Source organism: Tiliqua scincoides, chromosome 4 (genome assembly GCF_035046505.1).
Source record: "Tiliqua scincoides isolate rTilSci1 chromosome 4, rTilSci1.hap2, whole genome shotgun sequence".
Lineage (NCBI taxonomy): Eukaryota > Metazoa > Chordata > Lepidosauria > Squamata > Scincidae > Tiliqua > Tiliqua scincoides.
In genome coordinates, this window is record NC_089824.1 from 172,410,775 (window position 1) to 172,428,230 (window position 17,456).

At 44.7% G+C, this 17,456-nt stretch overlaps 1 protein-coding gene across 3 annotated transcripts in view; it reads left to right on the top strand.

The window, feature by feature from the left end:
- The window catches only part of ANKS1A (ankyrin repeat and sterile alpha motif domain containing 1A), a 170,947-nt gene that overhangs the window by 31,907 nt on the left and 121,584 nt on the right, over positions 1 to 17,456 (top strand). For all 3 annotated transcript variants that reach the window (XM_066622832.1, XM_066622833.1, XM_066622834.1), the window contains exon 2: positions 16,110 to 16,190. In XM_066622832.1, the coding sequence (XP_066478929.1) occupies positions 16,110 to 16,190 (81 nt within the window). The remainder of the gene's footprint in view (positions 1 to 16,109; positions 16,191 to 17,456) is intronic.

The window sequence follows — 17,456 nt, forward strand, 5'->3', positions numbered from 1 at the left end:
TAAAATAATAAAAAACATTTTGATGAAACAAAAGCATTACCATTTCAAGATTACTCTTGAAATCAGCGCCTCTAAATTGTATAAGAAACATTAAGGAGGTCTGGCCTAGAGGGCAGGAGATCTGGTCTAGAGGGTAGAGCCTCTGTTAGCCCAAAGATAACATCAGAAGGTCGCCAGTTCAAGGATACCGGCAGCTCCCTGAACGACTGAGAATGGCGAGACCTTGAAGCAGCTGGCAAGCCGAGCTGAGTGATTCCACCTGCTTTTGCTGTGAGCAAGAAGCATCTTGACTTCCCTCCATGTGAGAGATGGAGCTGCTTGCCAGCCTGCGTGGGAGAACTGGAGGCCAGAAGTGAGTCCAAACCAGGAAGATCCATTCTGAAATGTTGCTTTTCCTTGAAAGAGAGAACCTCTATGATTATAAAAATCCCCTTGAGGGATTTAGAAATGCCTGCGTATGTAAACCGCCTTGAATTAAGTCATAGGAGTAATCCGATGACCAGAAAGGTGGTATATAAATACCTAGTAGTTGTAGTTGTTGAATTCAACCATTTTTATGTTAATACAGTATTTACAATTTACAAAATTTTAAAAAGTGAAGAAATTTTGTCTAGTCTAATGCATTTATTTCTGCAAGAGACTTGTTATTTCTTTTTTGGCTTTGGTGCTTGTAGTGGGAGTGGCTCATCTTGAATAAAGGCTGGTGTTTGGAACCCATCTCAGATGGCCACAGCTGTCTTTGTTCAGGTAAGAAACACAAACTAGATTGTACATTTTTGCAGTGAACACAACAAGTCAGAGTTAAAGAAAGAACTTTTCCAGACTTGATGTTTCCAGACTTGATGTTTCATTTGGGAGAGTGACCCATACAATTCTCCTCTTCACAACATGACCTCTGTTGGCAAGGCCAGTCTTTCTTGCAGGTTGCTAGATAGGTCTTGATGCCAGCACTGTGTTGTTGACTTCTTAAGGTTTGACTCTAGCCACAAAGGTCCCAACAGCCTAAATACGTTATTGTGTGGTGTTGGGAGGAAGTGTGTGCTGCTTTATCTAGAACAGCAGCAGAAGGAAGTGTAGTGGTAGGAAGAGTGATTTCTGAGTTTTGCTGTATGATTTGGGATCAGGAGTTGGTTAGGAAGGAGGTTATGCCTCTTGGCTCAGAACAGCAGCAGGCATATGCAGAACAAAGGCGTTAGAGGGTGGGTCATTTCCATATGCTAAAAATATCTTCATGTGTAAGTTGCCTGTGTCACCAATTTTACTTCAGAGTGGTAATTGTGTACTGATAGTTGTTCATCATACCTGATAAAGATGTAAACATGCCACCCACTGGTGGTCGTGGCCACTGTGCCACCCCTGGGCGAGCCTGAAAGTTCTGCCCCCACCAGTCATGTGACCTCTGAAGGCATTCTGTAGGCTAGGGAGGCTGTGCATGACCTCTCTGTCCCTCTGAAAGCCTTCTAAGGCCTCCAGAGGGCCTTAAATAATCACTTCCAGTTTTCCCCTTCTGCCAATTTTCACTTCCTTCCTTGGGGTGGTACTCCCAGCTGTGCTGCCTGGGAGCACCTGCACATGCTGACCCCGCTAGGTATGCCACTGTTGCCACCTGTCCACCTTAGTTGTAATTTCTGAGCAGTACCTCACTTGTTGCCTGATGATCAGACTAGCAGTTGCCCATTTTAATATTATAGTGGTTATAGACTGTGTGGGTTGTTAAATGTTCTGCACAGTAGGGAAGAAAATTAGAGGGACACTGCATGATATGTCGGAACCCTTGCAGAAATTGGTTGATTTGTAGGCAATTTGAATTCTTAAGTTGCTGGAGCCAAAGTTACAAAGCATTATTCCCACAGCATGTGGCTCAAAACTTTGAATCTCCCTAAGCTTGAGGCTGCAATAGCAAAAGTGTTAAAATAGTATTTTCTTAAGATTTTTATATTAAAGTTGGTATGTTTTTACCCACTCTGCCCTAAATTGCTTCCAACTCCACATCCCTAGTAGCCAGTCATGGCATGATCACATCATGTACCCCTGTTAACTGGGCAAAGGGGTACTTTTTCAAGTGGTGTTCCTCTTATATTGAGCAGGGAGAGTAATTGTCTCCCTCCACCGCGCACCCCGCACAGTACCTTTTCTAGCAACTGTTGCTGATGAGTGTTATGCATCTTTTTTGATTGTGAGACCTTTTGGAACAGGAAGCCATTTGGTTTTCTCTGTATTGAACTTTGTAACAATATTTGTATTCAAATATTTATATACCAATTTTCAACAAAAATATTCTCAGAACCAGACAAAGGAGAGGAGGCTAAAGAAAGAACTCCATTTACTCTTTCCAGGTGTGGGTAAGGAAGATGATGTCCCCAGTAGCTTCTCCATATTCTACCACTTACAAAAGCATGTCTGGTGGATACCATGGAACAGAACTTTGACTGTAGGTGGTATCTTCCTCCTGCAGGAGGTTACCCCAGTTTTGACACTAGATCAGTGGTTCTCATACTTCCCAGGAATTTTACTCCCAGGCTAAGTCTTTTTGGGGGAGGGAGTGAGCTAACAGGGATGGAAGGGGGCGCTTTTACTTACAAGTGGCTGAGGATGTTGCAGAAGGTATGGGGAGACCTGTGCAGCCCTCCACAGGGCTCCCTGATGCTTAGAACATTGAAAAAGGTGGGCACAAAGCACTTCTTAGTTGCAAACCCAAAAAGGATATGCTTTGTGCCTTCTTTTTTCAACATTCTAAGGATCAGGGACTGCTGCACAGGACTCCTGGCACCTCCTGCAGTTACCTGTAAGTAAAAGCACCCCCCTTCCACCCCTGTTAGCGATGTGATCCTGGGAATCACCCCCTCCCCGCCCCTTAAAGGGACAGGGAATCCTTTACACAAACTGGTGGGTCATGACCTACCAGTTTGAGAACTACTGCACTAGCTGAAAACTTTTTATTGTTGAGCCTCTTTATTTACTGCTGCTTACTGTTAGAAACTGTTAGTTTCTATTGCTCCACTGTTTGTCTGCTGCTGCTTTTGTTGTCTGATGTTGGTTTCTGTTTTAATATAATTTTACTGTAACCCATCTTGACTGTCTTGCTAATGGAAGAAGAATTGTGAGGCAGTCTTCAAATAAATATGGGAAGTGATCTGAATATGATATTTTTTGGTAGAAGAGTTCACTGAACATGGAAGCCCTTTCATATTCTAGGTGCCATGTGTGAAAAATACACTCTTGAATAGGCTCCCCAGAGGAATGCTTTTGCTGCAGGACATGCAGAATCACTTGCAATTCCTTTGTCACCTGTAATTTTCTTCCTCTGCAAATAAGGTCAAGTCCGATAATTAGAACCACCCCCACAATTCAAGATTATCATTGAAATGCTTTTCTTGAAAGTAATCTGTTTAGGAATTCTGAGGTTTAGAAAAGTTGAGGGGCTGAATAACTGATGGCCTGATCTTATTTGGATTCCAAACACCCCATTGCATGAATACTGGCACCACATCCTTCATGACTTCCAGGCAACTCCATGCCTACTCAGCCCTTTCCAGTAACGCCAACAGAGTCCATGGAAACAGCATTGTCATCCACGGAGCAGTGTCATGACAGCAAAATATGAGTGTGATATTGGTGTTACCCCCATATGTCACTGAGACAATGACTATATCCACCCAGCTCCTATATCTGTGGCTAGAGAAGCACTACCAGTGTGAACACAGAGCAGGTGCAGGACTAATGAGCAGCTAACAGTGGAGGAAGGGGAGACCATTGGGAAAGAGCAGCTCAGTAACAGGACTTCTGCTACACATGGGGTGGTGCCTCAAGGATGGGATGGTGGGTCACACAAGGCCATGCAGGCACTACAGTGGTGTTTGCAAAGAAGGGACCAAAACGAAGACCTGCTAGGAGCTCCTGTGCTCAGGATTCAAGTCCGTCTTGTCCCACCCACATACAAAACACAGCTAAGAATATCCCTTTGCCTATAGCAGAGGAAAGGCAGAAAGATAGCTCCCTTAGAGGGCAACCAAGTGCAACAGCCACACATGTTTTTGTATGGCAAGAGTTTCAGTCCCTTTGGGGACATTCACTCCATGAAATGAACTTTTGGCAGATGAGGATTGGAACAGGTCACAAAGGGCATGCAGTCAAAGCAGGAGGCTGGGAGCCAGGCAAGACAGGCTCAAGCCCAGCCAAAATAAATACTGAAAGTCAGTGGTTCCCAAACTGGTGGGTTGCAACCTAGTAGGGGAACTGACAGCAGAGCATTCCCCCTTAAGGACTGTGGCCCTGCTCCAAGGGCAGCGATGATGCTATAGTGACTGCAGTACTGTGGCTCTCAAGGGGCTTATTTCTTTCTTTGGGGGCAGAGTTTACCTCCTGCAGGGTCCTAGAGGCTTGCAACCCCCTTCGATGTCACCTGAGGCTTCTGTGAACAGTCCATATCCCTGATCAGCAGCTACTTCCATTTTCGTGTGAAAACCGGAAGTAGCTGCTGATTAGAGATAAGGATTGTTTACAGAAGCCACAGAGGACATTGGAGAGGGCTGCAAGCCTCCAGGACCCTGCATGAGGCCTACTCTGCCCCTGAATAAGAAATAAGCCCCTTTGTGGCTGCAACCCTGCAATTGCTACAGGGCTGTTGCTGCCCCACCCCACTTCCTGCCCATGCAAATACTTACCCTGTTCCCAACTCTCCTGTAAGAGTTTGGGAACCACTGCCCTAAGTAGCAAGACTTATCTTTTGCATGACTGATCAGAAACAACCATTAGCAGGGGCAAAAGAGGAAAGTCTAGAACTCAGACCAGCTGTTCCACAAAGCTGCTCTCTAACTACCCAGCCAGAGCAGGAGACAGGCAAAGAGCACCTACACAGTTGTGTACTCAAGGTGGAGGCAAGGGGAGCAAATGCCCTGAGTGCCAGGTTTGGGGGCCTGGCACCACACTGCCATCCACCCACCCTGTTGCCTGGGCCTGCCCCCAGAGGTGTTCTGAGGGCCAGGGAAGCTGCTTACAGCCTCTTTGGCCCTCAGAAGGCCAAAAATAGTCTCTTCCAGTTTTTGATCAAAAAACAGAAGTGATGATTTTTGGCCTCCAGAAAACCTTACAAAGCCTTCTGAGGGCCAGCGAGGCTGCATGCTGCTTTCCCAGCCCTCAGTGCAGCAGTGGGCAGCTCCCCTAGATGGGAAACACCTCCAGGGCTGATGCCCCCCCCCCAAGCAGTACAGGGGCGAGGAACACCACTGGCACCCCTTCAGGCATTTAACATTGCAAACAAAAATGGTGCATTCAGTTGTATTGATCCTGCAAATGTCTCTTTGTTTTATATTAATGGATTCAGAAATATTGACTTAGATCCTGAGGAAAATGAGCTGAGTTCCAGTGGTATAGCTGGGCTTTTCTGTTGCTCTTCCCTTTCTACTGCAGCCTACTCTGGCCCTGAAAAGTCCCTCCTCAGCAGGGCCGTTCTAACCTACGATGCCTTTACATTGCAAATTACAAAAAGGCTACCTTTCCTCAAGTGACATTTTCGTTACATTAGGGCTGATTGGTTAATATGGGCCTTCTGATACATGAAGTGTCTAGGAATATACTTTGACTAGTCCTATGTACAAGAGCTGGCAGCGGGAACTAAACAAACGCATTGGTAAAGCAGCTACCACGTTTTCCAAACTCACAAAGAGAGTCTGGTCCAACAAGAAGCTGACGGAACATACCAAGATCCAGGTCTACAGAGCCTGCGTCCTGAGTACACTTCTGTACTGCAGCGAGTCATGGACTCTTCGCTCACAACAGGAGAGGAAACTGAACGCTTTCCACATGCGCTGCCTCCGACGCATTCTCGGCATCACCTGGCAGGACAAAATTCCTAACAACACAGTCCTGGAACGTGCTGGAATCCCTAGCATGTATGCACTGCTGAAACAGAGATGCCTGCGTTGGCTCGGTCATGTCGTGAGAATGGATGATGGCCGGATCCCAAAGGATCTTCTCTATGGAGAACTCGTGCAAGGAAAGCGCCCTACAGGTAGACCACAGCTGCGATACAAGGACATCTGCAAGAGGGATCTGAAGGCCTTAGGGATGGACCTCAACAAGTGGGAAACCCTGGCCTCTGAGCGGCCCGCTTGGAGGCAGGCTGTGCAGCATGGCCTTTCCCAGTTTGAAGAGACACTTGGCCAACAGTCTGAGGCTAAGATGCAAAGAAGGAAGGCCCATAGCCAGGGAGACAGACCAGGGACAGACTGCACTTGCTCCCGTTGTGGAAGGGATTGTCACTCCCGAATTGGCCTTTTCAGCCACACTAGACGATGTTCCAAAACCACCTTTCAGAGCGTGATACCATAGTCTCTCGAGACTGAAGGTTGCCAACAACAAAGTCCTATGTACAAGAGCTGGCAGCGGGATGCACACAGGCTTTATAAAGCAAAGCAGATTATTAACTACAGTACACATGAACAAAGTATGCACATGTGCTTGGGTGTATACATGTGTGTGTACGCACAAACAGGGCCAATACATGTTTTCTCCATGTGTACCATACAGCTGACATATGCATTTCTTTCTTTGAGGTTAGATGTTTCATTAAAACATGCTAGAGTCAGAGCTGACAGAACACATTTTGGGGTCTACTGGTCGTTCTCTGGGTTATTTGCAGCAGATCAGCAAGGACAATAGCAGCAACAAAAATGCTCCTCACCTCCAAAATGCTACTGAAAGGAAGAATGCTCTGTAGAAAACTAGAAGTGGGTTTTCATGTGGCAAAAATGGTAAACTCAGCTGTGATATGGGGGGGGGGTCTGAGCTGAGCTTGTGCTTTATTGTATTTCGAACCAAGGGTATAGAAACCCCTGAGCAACTAAGGTTTTAGGCCTCTTTCAGTTGAGAGTGGGAGTGTGTATGGTGTGAAGGTGCAGGGAAGATGCTCCTCAGCAAACAGGGCCTTTTGCAAGGCAGTGTCAGCCAACGCTCCTCAAGTCCAGCGGCAGTTGCTTGCTGGGGGGGCATAGGCTGCCACCAGCTACTCCCTAGTAAGTCTGCACTGAGGAGGTCAGCATGCTAAATGGCTGAGGTGCCTTCTCTGCTCATATAAGTATGAATGTCAGCCCAATAGGGGTGCCCCTAGGTGACAAGAATGATGCACCCCCTGAAAAAATTGTGCCTGCATACAGATACGGCCAGTAATATAAGCAAAGAGGGTCTATACAGCCTGAGAGCACCAAAGTACTATGAGGATGTCTACCCCCAACTCCAATAATAGCTGGAAAAGAGAAAACAGAACACACAGAACCACAGACAGCCAAAACCAGCAGTAAGGACACTAATGCTGCAATCCTCTTCATATTTACCTGGGAGTAATCACCACTGAGCCCAACATGTCTGAGTAGACCGCAGTTAAAACCAGGGCAGAACAAAAATGTAGTTCATTAAGGGAACAGGTACACTAGGAAGTAAGAGAACAGAGCCACCCAAGGAAATAAAAGAACAGCAAGACAACTAAAAGAATGGCAAGGTAAAGACACAGAAACTATAGAGAAAAATTGGGTTGGGGATGAAGGGAAAATTGAGAAATGCAGGCACCAGTTACCACAAAATGAAAGGCCTTTGTTTGCTTGCCTATCCCCAGATAAAGCAACTACAAAATTGCTAACAGGGCTCAGGTGAAAGGTACAGAAGTGAGAGGCAAGAAATGCGCAGGGTGAAGAGGACTGCTTAATACAAATAAACAGCTAAACTGGAGAATCATGGGCCAAATGTGAAGAGGGAGAGAGATACAGCCATCGACTGAAGGATCAGTTCCCAGGAGTGCAATTACCAAAGTGATCATTCATCTCATGATGAAGGGAAGAGAAATGAACTAGCAAGTAGTTTGGAAAATGGAGCAATGAAGGAACCAGCAAGGCAGCAAGTGGAGCTGGAGTCTCAGAGCCCAATCCTTAGGTCTGTGGCACGGCTCTGTGCCGTGGACCTCAGTCGCAAACGGCATGTTTGCGGGGCTCACCGTTAGGCTCCCACCGGAGCTAGCCCAGCACGGCCAGCGCTGGGCCAGTGCCCAGCGGTCGCCTGGGTTCCACAGCTCCGCGGTTTCCCAGACCACCGGGCTGCAGAATGCGAGGCGGGGGCATCGCCGGGGGCGTGGGGGAGGCGTGATGGGGGAGGGGGAGAGCACCTTTACGTTTTGGTCGGCGCTAAAGTGAGTAGCCCCATTGTGGGGCTGCTTCCCTTACTTGGGGGAAGGGGACGAACATCCCCTTCTCCCGAAGATCTTCCTGTGGTAGCGCAGGAGGCGCAGGATCTGGCGGCAGCCCTCCATGGAGCTGCCGGGTCTGGGAGCTCCAGGCAGCTCAGGATTGAGCTGCTCACCTGCTGCAAACAACGTGCAGTATACTCCTCCCCCTGTTCTAGGCACTAATGAGTTGCCTGGTTTTCATGCCTCTACTCAACACAAAGAAGAGGCTGGATGGTGTAACAGCAGAGGAGAGGATAGCCAGGCATATTCATTCAGGCAGTCAGCTTGGAATGGTGTCTTCTTTTATATTGCACCTTTGTACCGTGGACAAATTGAATGCCTGGACAGGGTGGACCTTCTTCTGAGGGCACGATATGAGCGGTGTGCAGCAGAGGTGGTTGGTAGAAATTGGAGACATTACCTCCTCTTGAGTGAGTGGACATGCGTTTTACTTGTGTTAGCATTGTGTTGGAGTCAGTCCTGTGTTTCTACCAGTATAATTGGCCCTTGGTATCTGCAGGGGTTCTGTTCCTGGAACCCCTGCAAATGCAGAAACCCACAGATAAGCATATCCGTGGTTTGGGGCTTACCTGACTTCCAGACATGACTGGAAGCTTCCAGTCCCGTCTGAAGGCTTTCCGAGGCCCACAAGGCTGTGTGTAGCCCTACCCAGGGCCTCAGAAAGCCCCTTGGAGGTGTTGGAAAGGCATTTCTGGTTTTCAGAAAAACCAGTTGGCTTGCTATTCCAGCACTATATTATTTGCAGACCCTCCCAATTTTGTTAGCTCTGAATCTGCTAGCATGTATGCACTGCTGAAACAGAGACGCCTGCGTTGGCTCGGTCATGTCGTGAGAATGGATGATGGCCGGATCCCAAAGGATCTCCTCTATGGAGAACTCGTGCAAGGAAAGCGCCCTACAGGTAGACCACAGCTGCGATACAAGGACATCTGCAAGAGGGATCTGAAGGCCTTAGGAGTGGACCTCAACAAGTGGGAAACCCTGGCCTCTGAGCGTTCTGCTTGGAGGCAGGCTGTGCAGCATGGCCTTTCCCAGTTTGAAGAGACACTTGGCCAACAGTCTGAGGCAAAGAAGGAAGGCCCACAGCCAGGGAGACAGACCAGGGACAGACTGCACTTGCTCCCAGTGTGGAAGGGATTGTCACTCCCAAATTGGCCTTTTCAGCCACACTAGACGCTGTGCCAGAACCACCATCCAGAGCGCAATACCATAGTCTTTCGAGACTGAAGGTTGCCAACAACAACAAAAAATGAATCTGCTAGCAGCCATCTGCTCCAAAACACCATGAGAACTATTTAGTAGCATATGATGCTGCACTGATGCATGTGCTCCTTTTTAACCTGATGTTCACGTATTAACATCATTTATGTGTGCATTTTTAACAATTGCATATCCAATGTAAGAAATTCTTCCTAGTTTGTTCTGTTCGTGCTTCATTACACAAATATCATGTAGTTCTTTTTGTCAGTCTCATTTTGAAGCAGGCTGAAGCATGTTCTCTGAAGACCATCCTAGGATTGTATTTCTGACCTCTATGGTGATCAGATCTCTTGAATTGCAGGTATTCATGAAAGTTACGTGCAGTATACCTATTTAGTGCCTATTCAATACTGAAAGAGCTGGCTTTACTGATACTAACATTGGGTATAGCTTAGCTTTGATGCAGAAACTCTGTTCAAGCATGCCTCTTATTCCACTGTAGGACGTATGTGATTTTCACAGCTGTTAGGTCCAATTGCTTTGCGGTGTTTTGGAAAGGGGAGATTGCAGTGAGCTTCTGTAATTTGAATTGGTTTTTCAAATAAGAAGGAAATATGCACTTAAACCGTGCCTACAGACTTCTGCAGCATTTCATTTAGCCTCTTGCTTGGAGCTGTTCTTTATGGCACAGTATGCACGAATAATCTATGCTTTTTTTAACCTTATATTTTGTTTGCTTTGAGTCAAATGCACAAAGATAAGCTGTGTGGAATATTTCATGACCTATGGGCAAATGTAAAAGTAGTCCTACAAACCCTCATTTCAAAAGTAGGATGACCAGTTGTGTTGCTGTTGGCTTAAATGAGTAAGGGGTCGACAGTGTCTTTAGTTGAGGTTCTTATGTCCATTTGATTTAGCGAGAATCAGAATAAACTAGGATGGGAATGGTACCCAGTTTCACACTATATGTGGAAAGTATTTCCCCACTACTTTCCTAATGTACCATGTTATCTTGCTTATAAGGAAACTAAGGGCACAAACCTAACCAACTTTCCAGCACTAGCATAGCTGTGCCAGTGGGGCATGTGATGCATCCTGCAGTTGGGGGGTTGTCATGGAGCTGTTCTCAAGGTAAGGCAATGTTTTTTTCCTTATCTCGGAGTTGCATTGTCCTTACCTCAATGCTGGAAAGTTGGTTAGGATTGCGCCCTAAGTCTACAAGAGTCACATTGCTGTCATTTTTAGTAGTCTTTTTGTACATCTCTTATAAACATGAACCAGCATTTCATGTTCACATGGCAACGGTCCATTTAATTCATTTGTGATGCATTCTGGGACAAGGTTAGGAGGAGCAAGGAACTGCTGTGTGACCTGGAAGTGGGTCTTTCAGAGTTAAAAATTGCTCAAGAGGCTTGGAAATGGTGCTATGTGGCAGCAAAACAATAGGAAACCAGATTTTTGCCCTATTTTGTGTGTTTAAAGGCATTTAAAATCAGACCCCAGTACAGTGGATTCCATATCCATGGGGAGTTCTGGAATGGAACCCCCACAGATACCAGGGTCCCACTGTACATGAGGCATAGGAACAACATCAGTATGTACCAGAGTTGTAACTGATGTAAGTGTTGGAGCCATTGACAAACATGCCTAACTCACAGAATCATTGCTCAGACAGCAGGTAGGGAATTTGTATTGAGTGTCACCTGTAGATGTCTGCTTCTGTTCTGGCTCTGTTACTCATGTGGTTTGAGTTTGTCAAGAGCAACTAGAAGTAGGAATATACCATGGTTGTGTGTTACTCACTTGTTGGAGTTCTAAGTTTATGCGCCCCTTAGGATTAAATATCTAAACTAAATTTTATTATTTTTGCTTTGTTCTTCCTCCAAGTGTTGCAGGAGATTTCTTACTTCAGCTTGAACTTTGTGCAAAGACTGGTTTTTGGCAGATCTCTCATTCTGGGTCTCTGTTAGCAGCTGATTACTTCTTTTGTATCAAAAATGCTTGTCATCAGTGTTTGAAGTGCTAAATAAATCTTGAATTATCAAAAGCGTCTTTCTTTTACTGGAAAAACTGAGGCACTAATGTTAGAACACTGCATGCACCAAATGCTTCCTTTGCAGCAGTAGAATATTAAGTGATACTTGAGCAACAGTTGAAAACATGTGTTGCAGTGTAATTGGCAATGAAGTGTTATTAAATGCCTCCATATTTTGATATGGTACATCTGAGTTAGCTTCATAATTAGAAGCCTGAAGTGCTTGTGATGTTACTACCTTAAGATTTTACTGAATTAGGCAGCTGAAACTTATATTTGTTTGTTTGAGTACACTTCTGTACTGCAGCAAGTCATGGACTCTTTGCACACAACAGGAGGAGAAGCTGAATGCTTTCCACATGCTTCCTCCAACGCATCCTCAGTATCACCTAGCAGGACAAAGTTCCAAACAACACAGTCCTGGAACGAGCTGGAATCCCCAGCGTGTATACACTGCTGAAACAGAGATGCCTGCGTTGGCTTGGTCATGTCGTGAGAATGGGCGATGGTCAGATCCGAAAGGATCTCCTCTATGGAGAACTTGTGCAGGGAAAGTGCCCTACGGGTAGACCACAGCTGTGCTACAAGGATATCTGCAAGAGGGATCTGAAAGCCTTAGGAATGAACCTCAACAGACGGGAAACCTTGGCCTCTGAGCGTTCTGCTTGGAGGCAGGCTGTGCAGCATGGCCTTTCCCAGTTTTAAGAGACACTTTGCCAACAGACTGAAGCAAAGAGGCAAAGAAGGCAGGTCCACAGCCAGGGAGACAGACCAGGGACAGACTACACTTGCTCCCAGTGTGGAAGGGATTGTCACTCCCGAATTGGCCTTTTCAGCCACACTAGACGCTGTGCCAGAACCACCATTCAGAGCGCGTTACCATAGTCTTTCGAGACTGAAGGTTGCCAACCTAACTCAGGAATCAAGAGTCATTTTTTTCCGGAAGCAGATAGTTGATTTCTTCCTTCCTCGTTAAGCAATTACTCAGGCTTGGGACTGTTTGCCCCAATCAGTGGCGTCACTAGGGTTCATGTCACCTGGTGCAGGATGCCAGCGCGTCACCCCCTTGCAGTGGATGGAGCAGCACCCCAGGTGGTGGGCATGGTGATGTACCATAACTCCGCCCGCACAGGTTTTTTGGCTGTACCTTTTGATAGAACAAAGATAGAACACATTCTGCACGAAATTACGCATTGATTGATATATAACATGATGGTATTATTCCTCCAAACTGTGATTTTGGTCACTAGTGGTGTCACCCCCCCCCCCCCGGGTGTCAACTTACTAACAGCTTATTGCAGCAGTTCTCAAACTTTTAGCACTGGAACCCACTCTTTAGAATGACAATCTGTCCAAGACCCACCAGAAGTGATGTCATGGTGGAAGTGACATCATCAGGCAAATTGAAATAAATAAGTGTAAATGATTAAAGTAAAACAAATAATTAAATAAGCAGAAGCCAGCCCTGTTCCACCAAGTGAATTTCCTCTGTAGCCTGCCTGCAATAACACCCCCCTCCAAAATCAGTTTCAGCCCTACCCTGTGCCCAGTTCAATTGAAGAACTTCTGTTTAAACCAGATCACTGTCAGGATCCACCTGGCTTTGCAAGTCTCAAAAAAGTTCACTTTATCAGCTAAAGCCTCTATTTTGATCTTTTTAGTGGGGGGGGGGGGCTGCCTTCTGGAGCATTTTTTTGAACTCCAGTTCCATCAGATCAGGACCATAATGGTGGCTTCACATTCCCCTTTGCCTGGCCTGACCACCAGCAGTTTCCCTTTCCATAGGGCTCAATACATCCCTCTTCTTGGAGGGAGGGACTTCCTTCTCAGGTTTTTTTGAGGGCTGCATTCATTGGATCAGGACCATTCTTGTGTGTTGGATTTCTCTCAGCCTGCCCTTTCCGACGGACTAAGGCAAGTGTGCCTACTCATGAGTAAATGCACAATGCGACTCAGTTTCACTTTCCATAAGGCTCCATGCATTTTTTGTTCTCGGGTTTTTTGGCAATAATGTTTGATAGAAAGGAGATATTTCACTCTAGTTTTTTGCATTGCATTCTGCTGGAAATTTCACATCCAACGGTATATAGTATTACTCCTAACCACTGTAATTTTAGCGTGTCACCCCCCCCATGTGCACATCACCCGGTGAGGTCCACACCCCTTAGCGACACCACTGGCCCCAATTACTGCTCAACATTACTGGCATTTCAGAAAGAGTTGCTGCCTCTACAGCAACCATCTTTTAGAACCAGGAAGTTGGGTATCCTCAGGATGCTAACTTTCTGGAAGATTTTCTTCAAGGTTTAATTCAGGTGCTTCTGTCAGTGGTACCAGGATGTCTTGGGCCATCTGTTTGGAAGTACAGATGGTTAACTCTTCCTTACACTTGAGTCAGAGACACTCCACACATTCCTACAGAGAAAGTCATGGCACTTTGGTTGGTGGTCTGATGAGACTGCTGTATCCCACTTTGCATGATGGGATGAAGCAAGGTGCACAACTCATTTTGCCTTTCTAAGCACCTGTGGGTTCTTCATGGGGTGACTGTGACACAGGGCAGCCTGACATGGGGTGATTATGGCAGACACTTGAAAGAGTTATGGTACTGTCACCTAGAAAGGGGAAAACAAAGGGATAGTGCTCTTCCATGCCTTTTTTCTGTATAAGATGAGCTTGATTGCTAGGGTTGTCTCAGCATGGAGGTTGGTGGCAAGAAGAGTGATGGAAATCAACTGACCTGGCCAATCCAGCTCCTCATCTTTCCTCTTACATGCATTACCTTGTAAGTGTTAGCCATGGGTTAGGGTACTAGCTTAACACTTTGGTCTGAATGAAACAGGCCAGTGAGTTTTTAAAGAAAAATTATTTTTCAAAAATCAAAATTTTTAAATGGGCAAAACACAGGCATTTGAAATTAGAGGCAGCATGAAATGAAATCCGAATACCTGCTAAAATAGAATCCAGCTCTGGCTAACTACCGTAGGCTAAGTACCTTATACAGTGATGACATCTTACGTTTAGCGGGGGGAGAGCAAATACTCCTTTTCATGCCAGCATGGCATCTTTTTTCAGTGGCTGTTGTTGGTGTCTCTTCTCTATCCTTTTTTGGATTGCAAACGGACAGGGAACCATTTATTGATTTATTTTGCTGTGTAAATTGCTTTGTTAACTACTTTTTGTTGAAAAACAGTATACAAATGCTGTTTATATCAGCTACCTAGATTTGTCCTTAGCTAGGTTTGTTAACATAGTTGCAGTTCCTTCTGGGTCCAGAAGGCATGCAATCAGTGTGCAAAGTGCTGGAACAAATTGTGCCACATTTCAAGCTATCCTTTTTTTTTTTTTTTACAGAGTTTGTAGGAATGAGTTTTTATTTTTCATGTGCCTGCCACAGTGGTGAGGAAAACCTAATTTAAACTCTTGGACTTTCCTTTGGCTACCATGAGGGTTAAATGTTGTGGGTTGAAATTACCAAGTTTCTTTCATAATGAGTAGTACTAGATGCTTCAAGATATATGCAATAGGGAGTATCCAACACCACATATCAGTAAGTAAAGTTTTGATGGGAAGTTGTGACTTTACATTTTGTAATAGGGTATCTGAGAACAGTGTGAAATAATTAGAATTAACTTGCAGGTGTATGTTTCTGAAAGTTAGAAGGGGAAAAATGCTTAGTGTAAAATTCCAAAGAACTGTAGAACATGTAACCCACTTACACGCATGTTCTCTGCCAGTGTTTTAAGCCAGTGATTTGACACATGTGTCAAAGGTAACACACCACAATGTTTTGGGTGACACGCCAGCATTCACCAAAGCCTGACAACAATTGAGTTCATTTTATTCATATTTCATTTTTGTAATTTGATGTTTCTTTATATAATACATAGCACCAAATCATAGCATGATTTGATTTTTAAAAAAATGAATATGTAAAGAATTGTTTCTCTTTTGTTCAGTAGGAGGGAAATGACTCACTAGCAGAGTCAGGCATTTTCCAAATTTTTGATACGCTAAACTCAAAAGGTTCACCATCACTGTTTTAAGTCTTTTCTAGAATAGCTACTTGTACAGAATAAAAGGGCAGAGAATTGCAGTGGTCTTTCTTCTGGGTTTACTAATAATGAAAGCCAGTTGTAAATGTAGTTCTTGGAAAGCCACCAAGCCAATTTGTTCCACATGTACCATGGACAGCTGTTCCATGGAAATTTGTCTTTGGCTGCTAGTACTGCTGTGTGGGTTTGAATTAGTGGTAGAGAAGAAAGCCTTGTTTGAAATACACTTCTGTTGGGAATGGAAGAAGCTATCACTTTGAATCTTGCCCCACTAATTTAAGGGCTTTTCCAGTGGCTTATTTGTTGTCATGGGCTGGCCAAGTTAGATATGGTTTTAAGCTACATATGTCTCTGAAGCTTCCCGCTTGACTTGCAGAATACATGGTCTTGATTGAACATTACGTACAGAATTATACTAGCTTATCCTGTTCACTGGATCATGTTTCAGACAAATAACTCTCCTAGGCTGCTACAGCTATGTTTTCAAAAAAGTTATATTGGTAAAAGATATGCAGAAACCTTGCCTCAAGTTGGTTTTCCTTGATGCATTTTACCTTACTGTATGTATATGTGGTTTATTTTACAGCATCTGGAGAGGACCAAATGTGAACTGTGTCGACAGCACTGGATATACTCCACTGCACCATGCTGCTTTGAATGGTCACAAGTAAGCTTGCCATATATAACTGCTTGGTTAAGTTAAAATCAATTTGTGTAGCATTTCATTTCTGGTCAATGTGAACTCCACCATATCTAGTAAGTGAACTCCACCATATCTAGTTCAGCAGGTTACACCTGATTCAAGACAAATTGCAGACTATACTATGTTTTTGTTAAATGCATTCATTCAGACTGGTTACTGGATTACCGCTGAAGTCTGAGCATAGTTTACAATCATTTTAAGTATCCTAACCAGGAAGAAAACACAATGACACAACATCGACCTGCTAAATCCCAACAAGTTTAAGTAATACAATGTCTGTTTCTCCTTAGCCACTAATAGTCAGGCCTTACTTTGGTTTCTTAGAAGTTCTCACTTGAATTTCGAATGTTTAAAAGCAGGGAGTTGTACACTTAGAGGGTGACTTCAGTAACATCTTTTTATACCATCATCTAATGGCTTTTCCCCTCTTCTCTTCCCCCACCCCACCCCTCCACTGTAGGTAGAGATGAGTTAAATTCACCCTCCCCCACCTTCACTGTTTCCCTGCTCCAGATAACTTCATTTGAAGTAGTTTTTTTTCCAGAATGTATGTATATAAGCAGGGTTAGTGCTGTTGAGTTTCCATTTCATATTTACCCATAGACTTTGCACACTGATTTGCGGTAGACTGAGTGACTATGCAACTGAGGGTGCAGTCCTAACCTGCACTGGAACAGGCAGGTTAGCTGGCCATCACTGTATCCATCACAGGTTTAGTGCAGGCTTGGAATAATTTCCTCTTACCCTGAGCAACTCCCCAGGCAGCCCTATGGGGCTACTTGGATCTGCGCCACCTAAATCGTATTTAGAAGTAAAAAATACTTCTTTCTAGGTCTGTTAAGATCACAATGAGTATTCACTTACAGGCTTATTTTAAAGAAGGCTGGAAACTTTCATAGATATTTTTAAATACTGTGTAGAACCTTATATATAGATGTATAATTTTACTGCTGACTGCAATAGTTTGTAGCAAGTAAATTACTAAATTTTCTTTTTAGTATTTCTCAAAGCACCTTCTAGCATTTTAATTCTCCACATCTCAGTCCCCTACAATTTTGTTATTCTAGCTGTGTGAAACTTACAATGCACTCTGTCCAGTTCTGTGCCTTATGCAGCCTGGTAACCTTCTCCTTCCACCAAACCATCTACAAAAAAGATAAAGGTTTCTGGGTTTTCCTGAGGCTTTGGAGGTTTGAAACACAAAATGGAGAGTGGACAAAAAAAGCCCCA